Here is a 17,047-nt window from a genome sequence, read left to right on the forward strand (position 1 = left end):
GATGTGGCCACAATAGGGAGTCAAAGTCTTACATACAAATATATAGAAAAAATCTTTAAAAGTCTTCTTCCCAGAACCACTAAGCCAGAAAAGCTGAGATTTATATGAAAGCTTTCTGATATAGTGCAGATTCAGGTTTGTTAAAATCATGCCCCCCCCCCTTTGGGGTAGGATGGGGCCACAATAGGGGCTCAAAGTTTTACATACAAATATATAGGGAAAATCTTTTAAAATCTTCTTCTCAAGAACCATTGGGCCAAAGAAGTTCACATTTACATGAAAGCTTTCTGACATAGTGTAGATTCAAGTTTGCAAAAACCATGGCCTCCAGGGGAAGGTTTGGGGCCATAATAGGGACTACGGTTTTACATGCAAATAGATATGGAAAATCTTCTGATATGGACCAAGGTGACTCAGGTGAGCGATGTGGCCCATGGGCCTCTTGTTCATAAAAACAATCTCTAGTTATGTTTTCTTTTGTTAGAAGTAATTTTGAATAATAACTTTTCTATTGATAGCTATGCAACATTTAACCAATTTCCTTAGAATTTTGGCAAATTTAAATAATGAAATGAATGGGTGATATTTGAGTTAAAAGCTTTAAAGATAAAAAAAATTTTTTTTTAAATGTTACTCTTTTTTATCAGAACACTTCACTTTGCCATAGAAATAATGCATTAGACTGTTATAAAATTTAGAAATTCATTTCGAAATTAAGGATGATTTCCCTCACGCATAGCTCTTGTCCTTAAACGAATTTGACTCCACTTTTTTGGCACTGTTTTCCCCTATAATAGCTCTAAAACGTCATTGTTGTTTCGGATTTCAAACATTTCGGTTGAGCATCACTAAAGAGACATAATTTGTCGAAATGTGCATCTGGTGCATCAAAATTGGTACCGTATAAGTTTTACATTGATAAGGGAGAATGTTAGAAAACAATCTAATTAAAATTAGATCTTTTGATCCGCTCACGTATATCGCTACACAAGTTGTGTAGCGATATACGTGAGCGGATCAAAGGATCTAATTTTAATTAGATTGGTTAGAAAGGTTTTCCCTTTTGCATGTGTGACAAGACTTATGAACAACTGAGATTTAACTGTACTAAAGCTTTTAGAGTAAATAACAATAGACAAGAATGTTTCAAAGGTTCTCTTTGTATTATATACATTAGTGATGACTTGAACAAAACTCAGATTTACCTGTATGAAGGCTAGCACCACACCAGACTAAGTTCACTAAAGGTTTCAACCCTGACACTAACACAACAAAGTGTAGTCCTTATTGTGAAAACACTGCATTTCTAATTCGTCGATGAGTTGAATGAAAAGGTGTGCAGCAATTTTCCACTGAAAAGCTATAAATGTTTTACATGAAGAAGATATTTACACCTATGTCATCCTTAGTCTGCATAATTTTCTTTTTTTTAAAAGAATTTTCCATTGTGAATGGGGCAGAATATCCATGAGAAGCTACCGATAAACCCTGGGGCTTTTAGCTCACTTGAACCAAAGGCTCATGTGAGCGTATCTGATCAAAACTTTCCGTTGTACACTTTTCACATTTTCATCATCTTCTCCAGAATCACCTGACCAATTTCAACCAAACAAAGCATCCTAGGGTGAAGGGGATTCAAGTTTGTTCAAATGAGGGGCAATGCCCTTCTCCAAGGGGAAATAATAGCGAAATAGGGAAAATACACTGACAAATTTTTAAATTATTTTTCTCCAGAACGAGCGGGCTAATTTCAATGAAACTTGGTATAAATTATCATTAGGGGAAGGGAATTCAAGTTTGTTCAAATGAAGGGATAGGCCCCCTTCAAAAGGGAGATAATCACTAAAATGCAACAATAGGGTGGAGTCATTTAAAAATCTTCTCAATAACCACTGGGCAAGAAAAGTTCAAATTTACATTGAAGCTTCCTGATGTTGTGCAGATTCAAATTTGTTGAATTCATGGCCTTTGGGGGTAGAATGGGGCCATAATAGGGAATCAAAGTTTTACACGCGAATATATAGGAAAAATCTTTATAAATCTTTTTTTCAAGAATCACTAGTCCAGACTTCTTCAAATTTACATGGAAGCTTTCTGAAAAATGTAATGAAGTGCAGATTCATGTTTGAAAAATTCATGGACCCCGGGGTTAGATTGGAGCCACAATCAATAGGGGATCAAAATGATATAGAGGAAATTTTTAAACATGGGCCAAGGTGACTCAGGTGAGCGATGTGGTCCACGGGCCTCTTATTTTCATATTGCATTACAAAAGTCACATCGGGCGGGACATTCATATCCTATGGACATATTTGTAGTTCTTAACTGAAACAGCTCACTGAAGCTTGTTTTTGCTTTTTAGTAATGATTAATAACGACAAACTTATGAAAACGCAAGAGTTCACAACCTATTGACGGGAAATCAGCATATATTACACATGATGTCACTCGATTTGAACACACCAGTACTGGTTTCCCCTACCTATAAATAGTGTTACATAATACTGATCAATGTTACACAATACTGACACAATAGTTTTGTATACCAGGCAGGCATTCCCGCCCATCAGCTGACGATTGCTTTGGAACCAGAGGCAGCTTCAATTTACTGCAAACATCTTCCAGTTGAGAAACTCGAAGGCGCTAACAAAATCAGTGTTTTTCGACCTGGCAACAAATATCTGGTACTGGATGCTGGAGGTAATGGGTCTTTTCTGTTAATTTTTCAATTGCAAATCTAGAAGAAGAAAAAAAGATTGATATATCAAGATTAAAAATCTAGCAAATATGACGAGATATATATACATCTCTCGTTAATTATTACGAAGATCACATAATTCCAAAATGAATATTCATATATATATATATATATATATATATATATATATATATATATATATTCCCGAAATAGGTATAAGAAAATTTACTTAAGTAGTTGTATAATAAAGAATATCACAAAGCCAATAGAATATACTCGACTAGTTTCTTCAATTTTTCAGAAGAATGAGCCATTCTCTATCGACTTTGTGATATCATATATAAGAATAATAATAATTACTTTTCACAATGATTCGTAAAAGCCTTGGTAAAAAGATGGGGGAAAAGATACAGGAAGACGGTTAGTAAAGCTTTACTAAACGTCTTTGTGTATCTTTCACACACACACACACACACACACACCCAGACACACCCAGACACACACACACACACACACACACACACACATATATATATATATATATATATATATATATATATATATATATATATACATTATATATATACATTGATCGTATATTTTGTATTCAGGTGGAACAGTGGATATAACTGTTCATGAAGTGAAGGGGAATGGAAACCTGAAAGAGCTGGATCGAGCGAGTGGTGGAGACTGGGGTGGAGTAAGCGTGGATATGGCCTTCAAGGATGCGCTGATGGAGATTGTAACCAAAGGAATGATGGAGGGATACTGTCATAAATTTACCGCTGACTACATAGCTATGTTCAGGGACTTTGAGATCAAAAAACGGAAACGCAACGCCGGGGATGCCCCAGATTCCAAAATAAATTTAAAGATCCCAGCTACTTTTATAGAGGAATGCTCAGAAACCTTAGAAGAGGACTTCACCACTCTTACCAACAAATCCAGGTTTCGAAATCACCTGTATTGGGGAGCAGACAAAGTCCGAATAGATCTGCCCACGTTTGATAGCTTTTTCCAGCCCGCTTGTGATGGAATCATAAAACACGTGAGAGAGCTGTTTCAGTCACCAAAAGTGAGAGGGGTGAAGAAAATATTGATGGTGGGTGGATTTTCTGAGTCGTTTATTTTACAAGAGGCAGTCCGCAAAGCTTTTCCCGAATGTCAGGTGATTGTTCCTCAGGAGGCGGGGTTGGCAGTCCTTCGGGGCGCTGTTCTTTTCGGGGACAACCCTAAGCTAATAGATTCTCGTATTGCAAAGTATACGTACGGTGTCGATATGAGTGTAGAATTTAATGCGACAGAACACAAAGAGTCTAAGAAACACTTTGCCGATGATGTAGCTTATTGTACAGACGTATTTGATCGTCACGTTCAAAAAGGCGATGAGTTGATTGTGGATGAAGCTCAAGCTGAGCGATCATATGTTCCGTTGACCTCCTATCAAAAGAAAGTATCATTTGGAATTTATACATCAACAGAGGATAACCCGTTTTACACCGATTACTGCGAAAACATTGGCAGATTTGTGGTGGAAGTACCACTAGGCATTGACGATCGCTCGATTAACGCAAGAATGATTTTTGGTGGGACTGAGGTCAAGGTCGAGGCCAAGGTGGTTCACACAGGGGAAATAACACCAGCTGAATTTGAACTTCCGGAAGATGAAAAGATCTGAGCATCATGGACTTGATTGGCCTATATTGTTACCAAAAAAAAAAGCTGTTTAGTATTTAGTGCTTCGACTGTACAGAGAAACACCGACAGACAGTACCTATAACAACAGGCATTATCTATAACAATGATTGATTAGATGTTGGAAAATCTTTTTATTGATTAGGTTGGGTTTTTTTTCAATTTGAACAATTTTATTCGTACTCTTCGATAGTTTATTTTTAACATATCACGATTATCATGTGAATTCGATGGAAAGTGTTTTCACAGAGAGGAAACCAGTAATGTAACTTTTGGACGTAAAACAACTACATGGTATGCTGCATCAAAATATGATAGCAATAGTTAGTTTATAATATATAATGATCAATAAATGTTCTACTAAACCTCTGTCTTTCATTCTCGCGAAAATATTAACTGCTGTGAAGGAGAAATGTCAAACGTACTGTGCCACAACATATGCCACAAGTGGTGTAAATCAAATGTACACTCTAAAAAATTCTAAAGAATTACAAAACTTTTCTCAAATTAACAACATCAAAACGAATGACTTTTCAACGCTTTACACGACCATTCCTCGCCATGAATTAAAGACTAGATTTTTTGACATCATAGACAGTTGCTTCTTAAAGGAAATTAAAAAATGCTTCGTTAAACACCACTCCGATTCAACGCACAAGTACTCTGAGGTTGGTAAGACCGAATTCCTTATGGACAATATCTTCGTAGACTGTGGGAGTCATGTCTTCCAATAGTCTGTTGGAAATCCCATGAGCACGAATTGTGCTCCTTTATTAGTGTAAAACTTGTACGGTACCAATTTTGATGCACCAGATGCGCATTTCGACAAATAATGTCTCTTCAGTGATGCTCAACCGAAATGTTTGAAATCCGAAATAACTATGAAGTTTTAGAGCTAAATATAGCCAAAAACAGCGTGCCAAAAAAGTGGAACCAAATTCGTCCAAGGATAAGAGCTATGCATGAGGGAGATAATCCTTAATTTTGAAATGAATTTCTAAATTTTATAACAGCAATTAAATATACATCCGTATCTTCAAGCTAGTAACGAAGTACTTAGCTACTAGCTGACTTGTTTTCATATTCTTACAAGACAGAAGTTAATATTCAAAAGCTTCTACACGAGAAAAAAATATCTTGGTATGGCCCTCAACACCACATTTATATATACGACGTTTTATTTATTAACGATAATTTTTTTTATTCATATGTCGATTCGATATATCCCAGTTAACTCGAAATAAAAGACACCACATTTGCTTCATAGTTAGATATTTTATTGAACATAGATGTTGAAGACAAACTGACAACTCAACTTTATGACAAACGGGATGAATTCTGCTTCTGTATCGTCGATTTCCCATACCTATGTAGAAATATTCCTATTGTCACCAGCATATTGTGTCTCTCAACTGATTCTATAAGCAAGAGCTTATTCTGCGTATGATCAGTTATTGAATTGAGGCAGGCTACTGACAGGTAAGTTGATGTTTCAATATTTTGTATAAAGTCAGCATTTCACAAATTCTATGGCTGTTATAACGATCCAATTTACCAATGCAACTTGCCATTAGGTCAAATACTGTCTGACCTGCTTTGTACCCATTGATAAACCATTCTTTACACACTTGATTTTGACCAGGGATAGCTATGTTTACCTGATTGGGATACATGGCTCACGGCTGGTGTGACCGGTCTAAATGTGATGCTTACTCCTCCTAGGGACCTGATCCCACCTCTGGTATATCCCGGGCTCCGAGTTTGCTGTAATCTTAATTTTGTATTCTTTATAGAAGTTATGAGGTTGATCACTGTTCGCTATCTTCAACTTTTCATCAAAGAACCAAAATAAAATAACAGAATAGATCTTTATTAACCCCCAGGGCTAACTCAACGCAATACAACTTTCGATCAATTAAAACTTAACACACACACACTATATATATATATATATATATATATATATATATATATATGAACTGCATATTTTCCTGCTTTTTTCTTTTAATTATTTTGACTGTGATATCAACTCTTTCTATTGATAATTCAGTTGAAAACAAACTTTCTTGTTAATAATTTTAGATGAACTACTTTTATTTATGGGTATAATAGCAGGTTTTAGCTCACGTGAACGGAAGGTTCGTGCGAGCTTTTCTGATCAAAATTTGTCCATTCCTTGTCGGTATCGTTGTAAACTTCATAATTACATTTCCTCCAGAACCACTGTACCAATTTCAACTATCAAACTCGACACAGAATAATTCTTGGGTGAATGGAAGTTTTTTTTTTCAAATGAAGGTAGACCTCCTCTTCTAGGGGGGGGGGGGGGGGGTGTCAAGAAAAGGTAGAAATAAGGTGAATCGTTTAAAGATCTTCTCATAAACCAATGGATCAAGAAAAAATAAACGTATGTGGACGTTTCCTGAAATAACAAAGATTCAGGTTTGTCCAAATCATGGGATTGACAGTGTGGGATTGAAGCTTTACATGGTAATACATGCATATAGGAAAAATCCTTTCAAGCAGGAGGACGTTAAACAATATATATTTTCAAGCAGGTGCATGATTATATGCAAGCATATTCAGGTAGTGCATATTAATTTGTTCAAATCATGGCCACCGGGTATATTGTAGGGTCACAATAGGGGAACAAAGTTTTATATGGGAGGGGACTTCTAAAAATCTTTTTCTCAAGACATGAAAAATCATGTGGATCTTCTCATGCTATGGATAGTCATGTTGATATGCATGTATTCTTGGGTAATGCAGATTCCAGTTAATTCAAATCATAGCCCTGGAGGGTAGGATAGGGCCATGAAGGAGGATCAAATCAATGAGATTTTATTCAATATTCTTCTGAAGAGCAGCATGAGTATGGATATTCATATTAATATGTAAGTACGTTAAAGAACCCTCACTGCTATGGCCCTGAGCGTTAAAGAACCCTCACTGCTATGGCCCTGAGCGTTAAAGAACCCTCACTGGTCCGGCCCTGAGCGTTAAAGAACCCTCACTGGTCCGGCCCTGAGCGTTAAAGAACCCTCACTGGTCCGGCCCTGAGCGTTAAAGAACCCTCACTGGTCCGGCCCTGAGCGTTAAAGAACCCTCACTGCTATGGCCCTGAGCGTTAAAGAACCCTCACTGCTATGGCCCTGAGCGTTAAAGAACCCTCACTGCTATGGCCCTGAGCGTTAAAGAACCCTCACTGCTATGGCCCTGAGCGTTAAAGAACCCTCACTGCTGTGGCCCTGAGCGCTAAGTGTAGGTCTAAATTTGTGGTACTTCATCTACAGCAGGTGACGTCTCAGTATGGGTGATTATGGACGGGACATACAACAATCAATCAACCATGTCCACACACGTATCCACTATTGGTATATTCTTTGGTAGAGGTCCATTTTCGCTCGATATGTCCTGGACTATAACGATATATGGTGTAGTTGTTTTATTATACCCGCACTTTCTAAAGAAGGTTCGGGTATATTGTTGTTACCCTGGTCCGTCCGTCTGTCACACTTTCTTCTTCCTCAAACTGCTCTTTTATTTCAATTGATCTTTTGGAATATGATAGGTGGTATACTGTAGATATATAATAAGGTTTTAGAATATTCAATTTTACCCTAGGGGCAAAACGGGGGTCAAAAAATGACGTTTTTTTCAACAAAAACCTGGTTTCCAAAACTCCCCCTACATTTCATGCAGTAGCCCAATCATCTTTTGGAAGATGATTGGTTGGGTCCTGTAGATGTGCAATAAGGTTTCGGAATTTTCACCCTGGGGGCCAAATGGGGGTCGAAAATTATGCTTTTTAACACAACCTTGGTTCCCATAACTCCTCTTACAATTTACACAGTAGCCTAATAATCTTTTGGATGATGATTGCTGGTGTCCTGTAGATGTGCAATAAGGGAAATAAGGTTTAGGAATTTTTATTTTCACCCCTGGGGTCAAATGAGGGTTGAAAATGACATTTTTGCACAAAAGAACACTCAGGTCCCCAGAACTCTTTTTACGCTTTAAGCAGTATCCTAATAATCTTTAGGAAATTGGTTGCTGGTGTCCTGTAGATGCGCAATAAGGTTTTGAAATTTTTATTTTTGCCATGGGGGTCGAAAATGATGCTTTTTGTACAAAGAACCTTGATTCCCAGAACTGCTCTTACAATTTATGCATTAATTAATTATAAAATAACGATTGTGGCTTCTTTGCCAGTAGCACCAATGTAAGGAAGAGTATATTTAAAGGCAAACACTTGTGTGCGGGTATTACTGTCTTATGACAGCATCTAGTTTTGTCTTGTCGACCCCTGTACCACTTCCATCGTATTCGCTGGAATTTTCACTGGTTGACGTCCTGTCAGTTTCACAAATCCAATCTGTTTGGTTTCCTCATTCAAGTCCAGAACAGACATGACATTGTTCCAGGCCGAATCATGGTTTAGTAGTGAAGGTGTTTCCTTTGATTGTTTGCTTACACTTCCGAGAACATTACATCCAAGAACAGCTTGAATTGACTGACTACTGCCAGTCGCACATTCCACAACCACTCCCACATTTGTGTACACAGCGTCTTGAATTTTCACATTAACCTCAATGTAACCAAGGTATGACATTTGTAAGTTATTGGTTGCGAAGCATTTCAAAATTTCGGCAGTGTCATTGAGCTGTGATGTCTATAGACAAATATTTATTACAAAAAATAGACACTTCAGCCCCTGTATCCAACAAACATTTACACCATTCAGTACTATGCAAGTTCCTGACACAGGGCAGAAGCACGACTAACCTTCAGTCGCTCTGTTCTTCCTTCACAATTCGTCTCGTCGCTGAGAAGGATTCCAGCCGTAGAACGAGATTACTTTTTCAGAGGTGCATGTCCCACACCACCGCTATTGTAATGTGTCTTTCCTTTAGGCGCCAGTATAATACCCCGGCATTCCATTATGTCCTCTGTTCGATTTCGAGCCGAACCGCTGTTTTGATCGCGTGATTCTGGTTGCTGACTTTATGGTTTGTCGGATCTTCCATGACACACCCACGAATTAATTCATCGATCTGCTTCTGTTGCCGATCCAGAATATCCTTTTGTTTCTTCATCAGAGCCACTAATTCACTAATTTCGGAATTTGGAGCTGAAGCACAAGTTGTTTTCTTTACACTGAGATCAATACTGTCACCTTGATTATCTTCTATCCATCGAAACATTTTAAGGCTGAATTCTTGAAATGGAACGATTTTCCGCCATCCTGTCTTATGATTCAGTCCATAACGCCATCAATGAATCTTTCTGTGAGATTGATATCCGAGATCTGCATCTTTTTGTCCAGTCTTTTGTTAATTCGCTCTTGCATCTGCATCAGAACACGTGAATAGTTTTCAAGAGTCTCACTTTCCTTCTGATCTCTCTGGTAGAATTTCTGAAGTAACTGTGTAACTGTATCTTTAGTCACAAAAACTTTCTCTAAAATTTTAATGCATAACAAAGTCGGCATGTCCATCTCTGGACGTGGTAGCACGAATATTCTCGCATCTCGCTGATCCACCCGAACACATCTGGATTTGAATCCTGTTCCGGTCTACCCGCAAATTTGGGAAATTTTCTCTCGGATTTGACAAATACGAATGGGACCGCAATTTCCTTTGCCTTTAATTAAAATTTTTGATATAACTGTTGAAGTTCATTTTGCATTTGTATATGTTGCTTGGTGTTCTCTCGCTTCCAAAAGTCTGACTTTGTCAACCAGTCCTTTTCATGATTTCCTGGGAATCCATGCCCGTAGTCCCACTCACCGCTGTACTTTAAGGAGTTACTCTACATCGTCATAATGGCTGACTTCCTTTTAAAGCATGTATGAAAATATAAATATCAGCAATATTTGTCTATGAAAGGTGAAGATAACGAACAGTGATCAATCTCATAACTCCTATAAACAATACAAAATAGATAGCTGGGCAAATACGGACCCCTCGACACACCTGAGGTGGGATCAGGTGCCTATGAGGAGTAAGCATCCCCTGTCGACCGGTCACACCCGCCGTGAGCCCCATATTCTGATCAGGTAAAAGGAGTTATCCGTAGTCAAAATCAGGGTGCCAAGAACGGTATGAAACATGTCAGGCAGCATTTGACCCAATGCGAGGTTGTATTGACGAACTAGATCGTTATAACGACCATAGAATTTGCAAAATGCTGACTTCAATCGAGACTGTTGAAACCCCTGTAACATCATCTTATTTGTCAGTAGCTTGTCTCGATTTAAAAACTGACCATACTCAGAACAAGCTATTGCGTATCGAAACAGTTGAGAAATATAAACACAACATGCAGGTGATAATGGAATATTGCTACATAAATATGGGAAGTTGACGATGGAGAAGTTGAAATCATCCCGTTTGTCATAAAGTTGAGTTGTTAGTTTGCCGTTAATATCTACTTTCAATAAAATATACAAGTATGAAGCAGAAGTAGACGACTCTGTAGTGTCTTTTATTTCGAGCTCACAGGGATATATCGAATCGACATATGAATGAAAGTTATCATTGTTAATAGATAAAAGGTCGTCTGCTTCATATGAATATAAAAACAGGTCAGCTAACAAAGGAGCACAATTCGCCCCATGGGAATTCCAACAGACTGTTGGAAGACCTGATCACCAAAGACCACGAAGATATTGTCAATGAGGAACTCTAGCGTATCTTTTATTTCAACTTCAGAGTATTTGTGTTTGGAATCAGAGTGGTGTTTAACAAAGTAATTTTTTGGATGACTGATAACTAGATATGAATATTTCCGCTTTCCTTTCATTCATTTCAAAAACCATCGCCTAGCTGAGTAGCTCAGTACACGTTGACAAAAAGAGAAAAAAGCACGTTGACTGCTGAACTGCAGATCGAGGGTTCGACTCCAGCAGGGTTTTTAATTTTTTTTTTCCAGATTGCTTTCTACTAAAAGTGCTTGTTTTTTACTAAATGAAATTTGAAAGTTTTCAATTTCAAAATATCATTTTACATATCCTCCACTTTTCATTCATATCAGATTTCTCTGGTGTAGCACTCATCCTTATTAAAGATTATGAACTGATATGCAAAAAATCGCAATGGATCCTGCTGACAACGCCAAATGTAACATTCGTTTTGCAATTACATCTGTTTGTTACGTACCAGATCGTTAATTTTGATTTTATTTATATTTGATTTGCGAAAAGGTCCGTTGATTTAACATTAAGTTTCATGGTCATTGAAATTATATCTTGAGTGTTTATGTCTTCTTATTTGGTAATTTTTGCCCTTTCCGTCGCCGATAGTATTCAAAATATTTTTGTAAGGTCTGTAATCATTCAAGGTGTTCAAAAACAGTCATAAAATCATATACCGTTATGTGTATTAAAATCCCAGTTCAATTAAACCCCTTGTAGCGTATCAATGCGACTAACCTGTAAACACCGACCACTGAACACAGTTCATCTTGTGAAGACAGAAAACCAACTTACACTAATTCATTTTCCACGATTCGAAAATGCTTGCGAACAAAGCCAAAAATGAATAATATGATATATAGAACAAGAGGCCCACAGGCCTTAACGGTCACCTGAGCATATACCTGTCAAGGAGTCCCATATGGAATGGAGAAAATGTAACATTCGAACCCGGTAGAGCGGGACTCCTGAATCTCCAGTCAGGTGAACTAACGAGCTCTCTGGCCACCGGCGATCAGACCTGGCTGACCGCTACACATCTGGAGTCTTTTGTGCACAGCTTTATGATCTTTCTAAATATGCATACAATTCCCATTCAATAACAATTGAAGGAAAGATGAAGTTTGAAGCATTTTAAAATCAGCCATTATACCCACCCCCAATGAATTACATGTATATTGTATATCTGTAATTTTAAATCAGCCTCTATACACCCCCCCCCCCCCCAATGAATTACATGTATATTGTATATCTGTAATTTTAAATCAGCCTCTATACACCCCCCCCCCAAATGAATTACATGTATATTGTATATCTGTAATTTTAAATCAGCCTCTATACACCCCCCCCCCCAAATGAATTACATGTATATTGTATATCTGTAATTTTAAATCATCCTCTATACCCCCCCCCCCCCCCCCCCCCCCAATGAATTACATGTATATTGTATATCTGTAATTTTAAATCATCCTCTATACCCCCCCCCCCCCCCAATGAATTACATGTATATTGTATATCTGTAATTTTAAATCAGCCTCTATACACCCCCCCCCCCCCCCAATGAATTACATGTAAATCTGTAATTTCATTGGATAGCTGTATCCTCTTCTCTTCATTGAACATTAGAAGAACGATTTCTTTCTTATGACCATTTTGGCTTCCATCTCTCCTCCCTTGAATCAGTACCCCCTTTCCCAGGGGTCATGAAATTTCCAAAGGTACAACATGCGAACAGTTTATAGCTACACACATACTATAATATGTCCAAGTTAGCTTCCCCCGAGAAGTCTTAACTGACCTGACCATTAAGGTCATGCATATTTCTCACAATTAATCATGCCAAAAAATAATTGTCACAATACATATTTCTGCTGCAGAAATACAGAAAAAAGATCTAATACATTTTCACTATACAGCCAAAGTTTTTCTTATACAAACTGCATATGTTTGAGAAGACTTGGTAAGATTTAAGACATCTTACTATATGGTCATATTGGCCTCACCCTAGGGCATGAATCCCTGACCAAGAGGTCATGAATTTCACGACTTCATGGACATCATAGACATACATTTAGTTTTTCTCACATGAGAGTAGAGAAGATTTTTCTCTGATTTAATACATTTTCAATTGAGAGCCATAATGGCCCCACCCTAGGGCCTAAACCCCTAAGCAAGGGGCCATGATTTTCACAATTTAGGTAGAGATCTTCATGGACATAATAACCATGCATTTAGTTTTTATCACACATCTGAGAGTAGAGAAGATTTTTATATGGTATATGGCCATGTTGCCCCCACCCCAGAGACTGAACCCCTGACCAAGGGGCCATGAATTTCACCATTTTGGTAAAGGCTTCAAAACCATGCATTTGGTTTTTTCCCACATGTGTGTGAAAGATTTCTGATTTTTTTTTTTTTTTTTGCAGTGTTGGTTGGCCCCACCCATGAGGGAGTTAAATAATAAATTTCATAATTTACATTCCTCTCATCATAAAGAAGTTCACACCAAAAATGGTAACAACTGGTTTTGTAGTTTTCAAGAAGAGGTTAAAAATATCAAGAAGCTACTCAAAAGAATTACACTTCTTTAAACACGATATTTCAAGATGAAAATTCAGAAACAAAACAGCATCATATGAGAAGACATTGTCCCCCCCCCCCCCCAGATTTTTAGAAGATTCTTGGGAACTATCCAAGATCTTGGGATAGTTTTCTAACCTGCAGGTTCTAGCCCATAGCAGGTTATGCAAATGGTCATTCAAGTCATTTCTCACGAGTATCAACAATCCAACTGCCTTTTAGGTAGACAGAATAATTGAAAATTGGTAATTGGAAGTTTTCTTTCAATACTATTCTGAAAGAACTCAAATACGTATCACAGCTGAAACTTTTACAGAAAATGTGCTTGTATTATAAATAACACTAAGAATGAAAAATAATAATACAGGATTTCTTTTTTATTATCAATAAAAAATGACAACAATTGTTGGCATATCCACTAAAATTAATTGCACTTGTTCATGGCAAAGAGATGAATGAAGATTTTAAATTATAAATGCTACAATTGATGTGTTCATTATACACTATATACACCTTTCTTTAAATACTCACAGAATCAACGAAAGAACATGTACATGTATTGGAAGATGAAAAATGATATAACAAGACAATGGAAACCTACTGGAATGCTTCCTCTAGTTCCTGAGACACTGGGGTTAACAAACACATGAGCATGCAGGCATATCCATCAAACACATTCTAAACAGTTCGTGTAAGAGTTGTCCCCCATTATCTCTTCTTTCATCATGGAAACATTTCACTCAAGCAATGAAATGTTTATGAGGAGTTAAACAATTGTAGTAAACCTCCAGTAATAATTACAAACTGTATGTTCTGACTGATACATAAAAACACTATGTGATGATGCCATTTCTTTCATACACAATAATAACAGTTTTTAAAGCATTTTAAATGCATATATACTAGATGACCAAAAGCACTCTTGGGTAAAACAAGCTTTTTATCATTAATCTGCCACAACCAATACAGCTCACAGAATCTTTTGTTCAAACAATTGGTGCAAAACAAAATGTTAGTTGCTATGCAGTTTTGCTTGTTCTTTCACACAAATAAAAATTGACATATTTCATAACTGTTTTGTTTAAACATCATGATAATTATCATTGTTTTCTCCTATACTGTGCTCAAACAGATGTTCTTCCTCTACAGTGCTGTTTCCTCTGCTCGCCTCTCTCCCTGGTCCAGCAGACTGGATCTACTTCCCTGCATGTTCTCATATCGAGCCTGCTCAGTGCATTCGTCTCGAACCCTCGTAAGCAATCTCTGCAGCTCACGATTATTTGGAGCCAACTTCAATGCTTCTTTTAAATCTTCGACTGCTGATGAAAATTGCCTGAAAAAGAAGACTTTTCTTTCAGACTATCTCTTCAGAAGAGAATCATTTCAATACATTAATACAAAAAAAGGAAATTTCCAGTGAAACATAGGGATGGAACAAAACAAAGAAAAAAAAAAGAGACTTACCTGTCATCTCGCTTGGCTCTAGCTCTTGCATAGTATGCCTCGAAACATCTACTTTTTATATGCAATGCTTGTGTGGCCAGCTCAATCGCTGAAGGACAGTCCTGAAACACACAAGTTTAGAAAGGTAATTGACATGCTTTTCTACATTAACTGGAGATTGATTGCATCAAAGTGATCTGTTCCTTACATTCAGTTTGCGCTTGCAGCGGGAGAGATTGAGAAGCAAATTCAACTTCAGGTCTTTGAATGTGCGGGTGTCCTCCACGGGTCCATCGTCCGGGAATTTCTTCAGGGCATACTGGTATCGCTGAGCTGCCTCTCGAATACGATTTTTCTGAATTCACACAAAACGCAACATTTAGCATTAACTTCAATGGAAAGGCACTTTATGCAAGTGTAAAAGTTCAAATTATTTTTACTCTATAAAGAGTTTGGATACTTATCAAATTCATAACCTGATGATAATTTAGGAGCATTTATAAAAGTGCCAATACATGCATAACAGAGGAAAACTTCCAACCTTGTACAGGACATTTCCATCCTCCATTAATTTGTTCAGTAGTAGTAACAGCACATCTGGTTTTCCAGCCGCCACTGCCCAGGTGGTCTGTCCCAACTTTGCGCCCTTCTTCAGGAAACAGACCACCACTGCTGTATTCCTCCTGTCAATGGCTCGATCGAGTGCCCTCATTCCATTCTGGTCCGCATGCTCTATCTGACCCCCCCTCTCAATCAAAGCTTGCACCTACAATTCAGTTATCAAATGCAGTGACTTTACAGAAATTGACACAAATTTTGAAGTGCAAGATTTTCCACAATTCTAAACAGTGAAGATCTCCAAGAAGAATGGAATGTTGTTCGTTATACATACCACTTGTGCATCACCATGGAATGCTGCCAATTGGAGAGGAGTTCTTCCCCTTCTGTCCACATGATGGAGGTTAGCTCCCTTGTCCAGTAAGGTCTGTATGATGTGATGGTGCCCCTTCAGACAGGCCCAGCAGAGAGCAGTCAATCCTTCCTTATCCACCTGATGCAGGGAGCCTCCTGTAATCAAGGAAATCAGTTACGTTATTAAGAAATCGATGATGCAGGGAGCCTCCTGTAGTCAAGAAAATCAGTAACGTAATAAAGAAATCGATGATGCAGGGAGCCTCCTGTAGTCAATGAAATCAGTTATGTTGTTAAGAAATCCGTATACTGGCTGAAAGTGCTTTGAAAGTAAAAAAAACCCAAAATATTTGTCATTTTTCAAATATGCATAACATTTTCGTTCTGAAGCCATCAACCTTTGTCATGAAGGATTAATTCTCCGAATTTCCACTTAGATCATGAAACATTAAACATGGCATAAAATGTCTTATTTTTCTTTTCACTTTACCTCTTGCTAACAGCATCTCCAGTACCCCGATGTGGCCTTTGTAGGCTGCTATCATTAAAGGCGTTCGTCCATGCTTGTCTGTCTGTTCTAGAGAGGACCCCATGCCTAGAAGTAGGTCAGCCACATCCCAGTGACCAGCGTCCACTGCACACAGGAGGGGGGTCAGGGTCTTGTTGTTGGGTTGGTGTAGACTGGCCCCTTGGTCTATCAGGAACAACACCACATCTTTGTGGCCATGCCAACAGGAGGCAGTCAAGGCTGAAGAAACAAAACCAAACAACTTGTATGCAGTTTTCTGACCCATTAACAGTAAAATCATTTGTTGAAAGTATGGACTTTTATCTCTTTACCTGTGTCTCCCAGCAATGTATCACAGTAGTTGATTCCAAACCCATCAGTGGTTGCAGAGTAGTTATGTAGTAAGAAGTCAATGATCTGTAAGAACAAGGTAAGATGACTAAGGACTAAGATGACTGGTGCACCGTGCGAGATTGTAACACCAAAAATATAAATTGTTGCGTCAAAATTAGGTGAG

General features: G+C 37.9%; 2 protein-coding genes across 24 annotated transcripts in view; one reads left to right on the forward strand and one right to left on the reverse strand.

The window, feature by feature from the left end:
- The window catches only part of LOC125646066 (heat shock 70 kDa protein 12B-like), a 10,932-nt gene extending 6,174 nt beyond the window's left edge, over positions 1 to 4,758 (forward strand). For all 8 annotated transcript variants that reach the window (XM_048872194.2, XM_048872200.2, XM_048872195.2 and 5 more), the window contains 2 exons: positions 2,550 to 2,700; positions 3,310 to 4,758. In XM_048872194.2, the coding sequence (XP_048728151.2) occupies positions 2,550 to 2,700; positions 3,310 to 4,376 (1,218 nt within the window). In that variant the 3' untranslated portion in view covers positions 4,377 to 4,758. The remainder of the gene's footprint in view (positions 1 to 2,549; positions 2,701 to 3,309) is intronic.
- A 9,273-nt stretch (positions 4,759 to 14,031) lies between these two features.
- LOC125683591 (protein TANC2-like) overlaps positions 14,032 to 17,047 on the reverse strand; it is a 75,491-nt gene continuing 72,475 nt past the window's right edge. For 15 of the 16 annotated variants that reach the window (XM_048924901.2, XM_048924900.2, XM_056141211.1 and 12 more), the window contains 7 exons: positions 16,863 to 16,947; positions 16,513 to 16,770; positions 16,003 to 16,178; positions 15,652 to 15,876; positions 15,319 to 15,465; positions 15,132 to 15,232; positions 14,032 to 15,000 (listed from right to left, as the gene is read on the reverse strand). In XM_048924901.2, the coding sequence (XP_048780858.2) occupies positions 14,811 to 15,000; positions 15,132 to 15,232; positions 15,319 to 15,465; positions 15,652 to 15,876; positions 16,003 to 16,178; positions 16,513 to 16,770; positions 16,863 to 16,947 (1,182 nt within the window). In that variant the 3' untranslated portion in view covers positions 14,032 to 14,810. Of the gene's footprint in view, positions 15,001 to 15,131; positions 15,233 to 15,318; positions 15,466 to 15,651; positions 15,877 to 16,002; positions 16,289 to 16,512; positions 16,771 to 16,862; positions 16,948 to 17,047 lie in introns of those variants that run through there. The other variant, XM_056141212.1, reaches the window with a different exon arrangement.

Source organism: Ostrea edulis, chromosome 6 (genome assembly GCF_947568905.1).
Source record: "Ostrea edulis chromosome 6, xbOstEdul1.1, whole genome shotgun sequence".
NCBI lineage: Eukaryota > Metazoa > Mollusca > Bivalvia > Ostreida > Ostreidae > Ostrea > Ostrea edulis.